This window comes from Mobula birostris, chromosome 2, assembly GCF_030028105.1.
Source record: "Mobula birostris isolate sMobBir1 chromosome 2, sMobBir1.hap1, whole genome shotgun sequence".
NCBI lineage: Eukaryota > Metazoa > Chordata > Chondrichthyes > Myliobatiformes > Myliobatidae > Mobula > Mobula birostris.
In genome coordinates, this window is record NC_092371.1 from 11,555,509 (window position 1) to 11,565,292 (window position 9,784).

The 9,784-nt window shown below is 47.3% G+C and overlaps 1 protein-coding gene across 1 annotated transcript; it reads right to left on the reverse strand.

The window, feature by feature from the left end:
- Positions 1-3,860: 3,860 nt before the first annotated feature.
- On the reverse strand, positions 3,861-9,316 carry mrps21 (mitochondrial ribosomal protein S21). The gene is made up of 2 exons (XM_072276258.1): positions 9,188-9,316; positions 3,861-6,493 (listed from the first exon to the last, which is right to left on the reverse strand). The coding sequence occupies exons 1-2, from the start codon at positions 9,268-9,270 to the stop codon at positions 6,313-6,315; spliced, it is 264 nt and encodes an 87-aa protein (XP_072132359.1). The 5' UTR covers positions 9,271-9,316; the 3' UTR covers positions 3,861-6,312.
- Between the last annotated feature and the right edge of the window lie 468 nt (positions 9,317-9,784).

Here is a 9,784-nt window from a genome sequence, read left to right on the forward strand (position 1 = left end):
ACAAAGGTGAGGCCCTTACTGAGGACCGAGCGCTCTGCCTCCGACAGTTGAAGGTCGGAGGGGATGGTAAAGACCCGGCACGGATGAGAGCTGGGATCAGAGGGGGGAGCGGGAGGCTGGGGGTGTCAGTGGAGAGGGGAGGGTTGGGGTGAGAGGAAGAAGGAGCCTCTGAGGACCCAGGAGCTGACGATGGGATCTGAAAGAGATGGGATTGCAGAGTATTGGTGGGGGAAGGAGAGACGGGAGTCACAACAGCAGCACATAAAGACCCGGCCTGGAGTTCAAGGCTGGAATCTTGAGAGCTGGGATCAGAGGAGGGAGGGGGGAGGCTGGGGGTGTCAATGGAGAGGGGATGGTTGGGGTGAGAGGAAGATGGAGCCTCTGAGGGCCCAGGAGTTGACGGTGGGATCTGAGGAAGACGGGGCTACGGAGTGGTGGTGGGGGAATGGGAGACGGGAGTCACAACAGCAGCACATAAAGACCCGGCCTGGAGTTCAAGGCTGGAGTCGCAGTTGGTGGTTGTGCAATCGCTGTGAAGGTGTCCATGGTCGTTGCTGGAGTCCAGGTTTTGAATATGCCCTGAGGTGTTGGAGCCGGCGAGATCAACGGCAGAGGCCGCAATCTGAAGTTCATGCCTGCTAGCTCCAGGGCCAGCAGGCTCTGGAGTCCGCAGATGTAGGATCTTGTGATCGTTGCCTAACATGACAAAGTCAAAAAAAACGGCGATTGCAGGCGTGAATCTGACGGAGAATGAAATAACGGGCAGGACCATTGCAGACGGCGAAGAAAGTGTCCCGAAGGTGTGGAAGTGTCTGGGATAGGGACACCAAGTACCTCCTCATGGCGGAGAGAGTCGCCTTCAGAGCTTGACGGGAGAAGCGGCGAGAGGCAGAGTCAATAAAATGTGAGTACCTGGGATCCTCAGAAGGTCCAAATTGAGAGGCTTGGAAACGAATCCTAAAGCCAACTGGAATAAGTTGGTGACGGAGGCACGTTCCAAGAAAGGATATATGGCTGTGATAGCGAGTCTGAGTCAAAGTGTGGTCGAAAAGTTGAAGAGCCGAAGAAATTACAGATGGGGAGCAGTGAGAGATGGTTTCACTGAACTCCCGTCGAAGAGAGGATCTAAACTTCTTCGGTGTAGGCATCACCGGAAGAGGCTTCGCAGTAGTGAATTTACACGGATAGAGTTATTAATTTATTAATATACACGGATAGAGTTTAGAAATACAGTAGGACCGAATCAGGGCACTACAGATAGTTCGATTGCAGCGGTGATAACTGTTAGTAGGATACACCTGGGCTAATTTCTAGAATTAAAACACTGTTCTTTCATGAACAGCTAAAGGAATTAGATCCTAAAACATAGAAATAGGCCCTTCTGCCCACAATGTGGTGCCATACCAAATAAATGAGTGATCAAATGGCCAACTAAACGAATTCCCTCTGCCTACACAATGTCCATTGTCCTCATTCATGTCCCTAGTGTTTCTGCCTCAACGGCAGAATTACCCCCCACCCACCACCTTAAATACATGCCTTTAAATTACCCCCCACCCACCACCTTAAATACATGCCTTTGTGTTAGTCATTTGAACCTTGGGGAAAAGATACTGTCTGTCTACTGTATCTCTGCCTCTAGGAATCATATAAAACTCTGTCAGAACTCCCTTCAGCCTCCACCACTCCAGAGAAAACAACCCAAGCTTACCCAGCCTCTCCTGCCCTCCAGTCCAGGCAGCTTCCTGCAGCCTCTCCAAAGCCTCGACATGAGGTGATCAGAACTGTATGCAACTGTCACCATCCATAATAGATCAAAATAACTGAGACTGCAACACCTGCACTCTTACAACATATTTTACTTGTGCACAAGGAGAATAGATAGCCTCTGTTGGTATACTGCTCTGAAGACAGGACAGTGAACTATTTCCATACAGAATTGAACTGTCAGTTACGGATATTGACCATTTGGTGATTTGTGTATTTTTGAACTCCTTACTTGCAAGATCAGTTGCCAATCAAAATAGCAGTGTAAAGCCAATAGAAACTACAAGCTGACAGTCGATGATATTTTTAAGTTAGTAAAGGAATTGTCCCTTAATTGTGTGTGTTTCACATTCATCAGTTATTCCTATCTTGTCTGTGTCCAGCACCCCGTACTGTGTTCCTCTAGTCCTCTAGGTTGATCACACAGCCACAGTTATTCTCACGTCTGCTGTAAGCAAGGTTGGCTCCAAAGGCCTCACTTCAAAAAGTCTCCTATGTCTAGGTTTGATTACACACCCCTGCAGTCATCCTCGCCAGGATGTTGTCTTTAACCCTTACCTTACTACAACTATCCTCACAATACTCCAGAGGTACATTGATCTGTAGACTGGTATTGTTTGGAGGTAATCTTTCGAGTTCAGAAGAACAAGGGGTGATCTTACTGAAACATCTCGGATCCCAAGGGGGTAGGCACAATGTGCGGTTGTTTCCAATGGTGGGAGGACCTTGAATAAAGGAGCATAGTTACAAGACTGGGGGCGGGGTGGTCATTTGTGTTGAAACAACATCTCGCAGAGAGATGAATCTCTACTCCAGAGCATAGGGTAGACCGAATTACTGGGGAATTTAAATAGGTAGATAAATTTACGAGAAAACACACACAAAATGGCTGAGGAGCAAACAATAGGGAGTCTGCAGATGCTGGAAATCAAAGCAACACACTCAAAATGAACTCAGCAAGTCAGGCAGCATCTCTGGAGAAGAAAAAGGAGTCAATGTTTCCGGACAGACGCAGGGTCTTGGCCCAAAATGTTGACTGTTTACTCTTTTCCACAAATGCTGCCAGACTTGCTGAGTTCATTTTGAGTGTGTTGCTTTGATTTCCAGTATCTGCAGACTCCCTGTTGTCTGAGATTTATAAGGATGTTGCCAGGGCTTGAGGACCTGAGTTATAGGGGAAGGTTGAATTTACTCCCTACATCGTAATGAACGGGGGAAAATTTGAAAAAGGTATTCCAAATTATGAGGGGTAAACGGAAGCAGGCTTTTCCCACCGAGGTTGGGAAAGACTAGAACTAGAGGTTACGTTTTTAAGGGCGAAAAGTAAAATGTTTAAGGGGAACATGAGGGGGGAATTTCTTCACTCAGAGAGTGGTGAAAGTGTGGAACGAGCTGCCAGTGGAAGTGGTGAACGTGGGTTTGATTTCAACCCTTAAGATAACCCTTTGGATAGGTACATGGATGGGAGGGGTATGCAGGTCAATAGGACTAGTCAGAATAATAGTTTGGTATAGCCTAGATGGGCCAAAGGGCCTGTTTCTGTGCTGTAGAGTTCTAGGACTAAATATTTGAAATCTTAGAGAATTGAGCAGATCAGCCAAGACCACGTCAAATGTTGAAACAGATTTTAAGGGCTGAATGGCCTGTTCCTACTAATATTTTCTTGAATTCTGTGCTCTCTCCCCATACTTCTGTATATTATTTATAAAACATTGGCCATACAAAGTGTGGCCGGGACTGACCTTGGCGAGAAGTGTTGTAGCTGCCCAGGGGAGAGGTGCCGAAGGCGGTCTGGGAGAGCACACGCACGGCGGGTGCACTGGACTCCCTGCTGAGTTGGGGCTGGCCCCCCACCTTCGGTGCTGCTCTCCAGAGTTCACTCGATGGAAGACAAGCTGCATTGCGTCATCTGCAGCTGCACAGGCGCGTGATGATCGGACCGCTGCGATTACATCTGTGCACCGTCACTGTACAGGATCTGACACTCAGGGACTTGAGCTACCTGCTTGGGTGTGTAATGGGCAGGGCTGATCAGATCCAAACCAATTCGAGCGTCCAGGGAATGTGGCAATACGCGTACAAGCACAACAAAGTAACTTAAATCTAATTTATTATCATAAAAATAGAAAGCACAAATAAACCACACTAATACATCATAAAATTACAAACATTGCCACAACGATTTCAGGGCTCACGATTCTCAGCTGCCACTTGACTGTCACCGCTGTCGGGACAGCTCCGAATTCCAACTCGTGATATCACCCTGGGTCTATTGATCATGATCCCCGGTCTTGGTGAAGTCCCAAGAGCCGAGCAAAAGGTACCTGAATAAGAAGGGGTTCAATCCACAAGCACAGGGGGGGAGATAAACACTGTGGTCTTTTGTTCTCATGCCATTAGTGCCTCAGGCTAAGAAAGAATCCAGAGGTTAATAACAAACCTATGGTGCAAGAATACACCTATCAACAAACCTACAGCACTTGACTTGTACAGACACTTTACATGCTGCGTGCTCACACAGAGCTCAAGTATCACTTGGAATTGTTCACTTTCAGCGAATATTTTTACAAAATTTAATACATGTCTATTTAACTGCTATGTTTACTACTATTTTTAAGGCTCAGGAGCTTGAAGACTCGTACGGCCAGATTTGGGAACAGCTTCTTTCCAACTGTGATAAGACTGATAAATGGATCTTGACCCGGATCAGGCCGTACCCTCCAAATATCCAGACCTGCCTCTCAGGTTTTTTTTTTGCACTACATTACTTTCCATTTTTCTATTTTCCATTTATGATTTATAATTTAAATTTTTAATATTTACTAATTTTCACTATATTTAATATTTGTAATCAAGGGAGCGGAAAGCACAGAATCAAATATCGCTGTGATGATTGTATGTTCTAGTATCGATTGGCGACAATAAAGTATAAAGTATTTTGTACAGTACGTGTTATATGTACCTTGGCCTGTGTATGACTGTTGGTACTGTGTTTTGCACCTTGGCTGAAACAGCGGTATCCATGTGCAGCTGAACGACAACTCAACTTGATCATCTACATGAACCGTTGCTGTAGAAAAGCAACATCCATCATCAAAGATCCTCGGCACCCAGGCCAGGCTCTTTTCTCACTGCTGCCATCAGGAAGGAGGTACAGGAGCCTCAGGACTCACACCACCAGGTTCAGGAACAATTTCCACCCCTCAACCATCAGGCTCTTGAACAAAAGGGGATAACTACACTCCCTCACAGACTCTCTTATCTTGTCACTTCATGCTCGTTATTTATTGCTATTTATTTATTATTGGCATTTGCAGTTTGTTTACAGTTTACAGATCCTGTTTACAGTTACTGTTCTATAGATTTGCGAAGTATGCCTGCAGAAAAAGAATCCCAGTGTTGTATGTGGTGACATGTATGCACGCTGATAATAAATTTTACTTTGAACATCTTGTACTGCGGATTATTCAATAATGTGCATTGTCTTTTTTTAAAGCTTTAAAGTGTAAACAATTCCTGGATTGACGCCCCCCCCCCCATAGAGTAGCACACAATAACCAGTGTCTGCACCTGAGTTCCTTGGCCTGTTACATTCATATCCGCGGGGCCCCTGACAGCTCTCTCAATGTCATCTATTCCTGACTCATTTTGCCTACATTCAGCCATACACGAATACTCATGAAAACAGACAAATGAAATTGCGTTACTCCAGGCCCAAGGTGCAAAACACAGTGCTAGCACAAAACACACAGAGCTCGTATAAGATAGGAAAGTACAGCCAAGCGATAAAGAGTCTGAACTCGAGCCAAAAACGCCGCTGAGATCAGCAGCCAACCACAAAAGAACTTGTCTTCTGCTGAGCAAACACTGGGGGGCAGCACCAACCCCAGCCTGGACACCATGCCACACCAGCCAGGCGGAACACACCGGCTGACGGGCTATAAACAGGTGACACCGGGGCCAGAGGCCTAGCACATACAAGCGAGCAAGCATATACAGGGTCTCACTAAAATACAGCCACGCTATATAGAGAGAAAAATCTTGCAGGGACAGTTATGGAGGTGTTAGGATAGGTCTCTAAAAGCTCAGAACAGGCAGTCGTTTTTTTCAGGAGAAAAGAGGGGCAGAGGAGATTACTGGGGTGGGGGGGGGGGGAGATAGGATCCAGGAGACAATAGAAAGGGCAGGAGTAGAAGAGCACAAGAATTTTTTGATGAGTTGGAGGATCACAGGAAGAGTAGGAGTGTGAGAGGGTCCCAGAGATACAGCAAGGAGTATAGGGGCTGGAGGCAGTTAAAGATGGAGTGACTGGAGGTTACAGGTGCTAAAGTAAAACAAATGTTTGATTTGTTGAATCCAGTTCTGTTTATTGAGAATCACAATCCTGTTTCAGTCCAGACTTCCAGCTCGGCTGAGAGTCCGGTGCCCAGCATTAGGCGATACCCAGACAGCCCTTGCCTGCTTCATCTCACTGCTGATTCCAGACCCGTAACCTGTCAGTTCCCCACCCGTCAGCTTCACCGACGGCTCGGGAGAAGGGTGCTTTTAGCAGCCCAGCCAGGGGTCCTGTCGATTGGCCTTCATCAGGAAGGCCAGCTTCCGGGCCATCTCCGCATTGTAGATCCTGCGGCAGTTCTCGTAATTCTCCCGGATGCGCTTCCGACACGGCTTCTCGTAGTAGCGCCTTCGCTTGGCATCCTCTATGACCCCATCTGTGGTCAGGATCCTGGGGGAAGGAAGCAGCGTGTCAGGGCAATGGCAATTCACTCCAGCACTCTCTGTTACCTTCTACACCAGGTCTCAATCCATCAAACATCCACGGAACACAGACCGTTACACTTTATTCTGCACTCCCTTGTTCTCACTGTAGGAAGCCATGGTAGCAGAATGCTTTACAGTACCAGTGACTATCGATTCCCAATGCTGTCTATGAGGAGTTTGCATGTTCTCCCTGTGACCGAGGTGGTCTCCTCCCACATTCCAATGACGTACAGTTTAGGGTCAGTGAGTTGTGGGCACAATATGTTGGTGCCAGAAGTGTGGCAACACTCATGGGCTGCCCCCACCCCACCCTCGGACTGTGCCAGTCGTTGAGGTAAAACGGTTTCACCCTGTTTCATTGTACATGTGACAAAACTAATTAATGTTTACAAAAATTTCACCTGTATGAACAGTCTTTCCCTGCGCCCTGGTACATGTGACAATAGTAAACCATTTCCAATAACACATTGGCCCAGGTCTTTCCCGTTTGTAATCCCTCATCCCATACACAGTCCCAACCACCTTCCAAATATTCCAGCCCGTTTTCCAAGAAAGAGGTGAGGGAGGGGGGAATAGAAGATCAATAAAGACATAAACAGAAGCAGGTGCGGGGCCATTCATCAAGGTCCACGTGAAAAGCTTCCTATCTGGATATATCACGGCAACTGCTTTGCCTGAGACTGCCAGAAACAGCAGAGTTGTGGAAGCATCTCAGCCCACCCACCTTGGGTACTATCTCTTCTTCCGGCAACCACCCCCCCAGCCTCCATCCAGCACAAGATTGGAGTACCTGGCCGAGTACTGAAGATCTGTGCTATCCAGCTGCCCGGAGTATTCACGGATATCCTCAACCTCTCACTCCGGCAGTGTGTCGTACCCACCTGCTTCAAGCAGGCTTTAATCATCCTGGTGCCCAAGAAGAGCGTGGTAACCTGTCTAAATGACTATCGACCAGTGGCGCTTACACCCACAGTGACAGAGTTTTGAGAGGCTGGTGCTGAAGCAGATCAGTTCCTGACTGAGTGGTGACTCGGATCCTCTCCAATTCGCCTACTGAAGCAACAGGTCTACATCAGATGCCATCTGATTGGCTCTTCACTCAATTCTGGAACATCTGAACAGTAAATGCTCTTTATCGACAGCAGCTCAGCATTTAATACCACGATCTCCTCAAAACTAATCAGTAAACTCCATGACCTGGGCCTCAACACCCCCAGTGCAATTGGATCCTGGATTTCCTCACTTGTAGATCCCAGTCAGTTCAGATTGGAAAAAACATCTCCTCTACAATCTCCATCAGCACAGGGTTGTGTGCTTAGCCCCCCTGCTCTACTCGCTTTACACCTATGACTGTGTGGCTAAGTTCAGCTCCAACACCATATACAAGTTTGCTGACAACACCACTGTTGTGGGCTATGTCAAAGGTGGTGATGAATCAGCATACAGGAGGGAGAATGAAAACTTGGCTGAGTGGTGTAATAACAACAACCTCTCACTCAATATCAATAAAACCAAGGAACTGATTGTAGACTTTGAGAGAGGGAAACCAGAGGTCCATGAGCCAGTAATCATCAGAGAATCATTGGTGGAGAGGGTCATTAACTTAAATTCCTGGTGTCTCTATCTTGAGGACCTAAACTGGACCCATCATACAAATTACAAAGAAAGCACAACAGTGCCTCAACTTCCTCAGGAGTCTGCAGAGATCCAGCATGTAATTAAAAACTTTGGCAAACTTCTATAGATGTGTGGTGGAAAGTGTGCTGACTGACATTACGGCCTGTTAAGGGAATACTAATGCCTTTGAGCAGAAAATCCTACAAAAATAGTTGATTCAGCTTCCCAACCATTGAGCAGATCGACATGAAACAATGCCACAGAAAAGCAGCATCCATCATCAAAGATCCTCACCACCCAGGCCAGGCTCTTTTCTCAAACACAAAATAATCTGCAGATGCTGGGGTGAAAGCAACACTCACAACATGCTGAGTTCCTCCAGCGTGTGGTGAGTGCATGCTCTTTTCTCAATGCTGCCATCAGGCAGAAGGTACAGGAGCCTCAGGACTCACATCACCACCAGGTTCAAGAACAGTTACTACCTCTCAAACATCAGTCTCTTGAACACGGGGGATAACTACACTCACTCAAGGACTCTTGTTTTATTATTATTTCATGCTCCTTATTTATTCATTTGAACATTTTTACAGTTACTGGTCTATAGATTTGCTAAGTAGGCCGACAGAGAAAGAATCTCAGGGTTGTATGTGGTGGGGAGGCGGACGGGGAGTAAACATTATCTGTCAGGTGTATACAGAAACGTACTGGGAAATGTGGGGGTTCCTCAAAGTGTCATTCAGACAGTCCGAGGATGTGGTGGGGACGGCCCGCAATTGTCGCCACGGTTCAGCTGTCCACACTAACCCTAACCCGTACCACTTCGGACTGTGGGGGGAACCCACACGGTCAAGGGGAGATCGTACAAGTTCACTGCGGACATCAGCGGGAATTGAATCAAGGCGGCTGGCGCTGGAAAGCGTCGCCCTTCGTGGAGAGGGGAGCCGCCACCAGTCCCCGAGGCAGGGCGCTCCCTCCCGCTGCCCTCGGACCCCCCACCCCGAGCAACCACAGCCCGTCATGACCGCTGGACCTCCTCCCTCACCGGGTTAGTGTCCGGTAGGCCGCCTCCACGTCCCCGCCTCGAACCATTACCGTCCGCGACACGAACCGGGCATGCGCCGCCATCCTGGCGGAGAGCTGGACCGGTCCGTCACTCCCAAACGTCCGGCCACTCAACCCGACCCGGAAATAAAGGTTCCCCCCGCTCCGATAGTTCCCAGTGGCTGCAATCTGACAACAATCGCTTAACCCTCTCAATAAAATCGATTTGTGGGCGTATAATTATTTATATTTTACTTGATATTTCCAATTAATCAATTAATAATGAATAATAATTAATAATTAGCTGCCAGCGCAAGTGGTGGACGTGGGGTCGATTTCAACATTTAAGAGAAATTTGGATAAGTACTTAGATGGGAGAGGTATAGAGGGACATGGTCCGGGAGCAGGTCGTTGGGACTCGGCAGATTAATGGTTCGGCATGGACTAGATGGACCAAAAGGCCTGTTTATATGCTGTAGTGTTGTATGACTGACTAATTGATTAATAATTACATGTTTACATAACTGACATTTCAATCATGCAGTTTTTCACAATATGAGCGTCACGTTAGATTTAATTACTTTAATTTTTGTGAGTG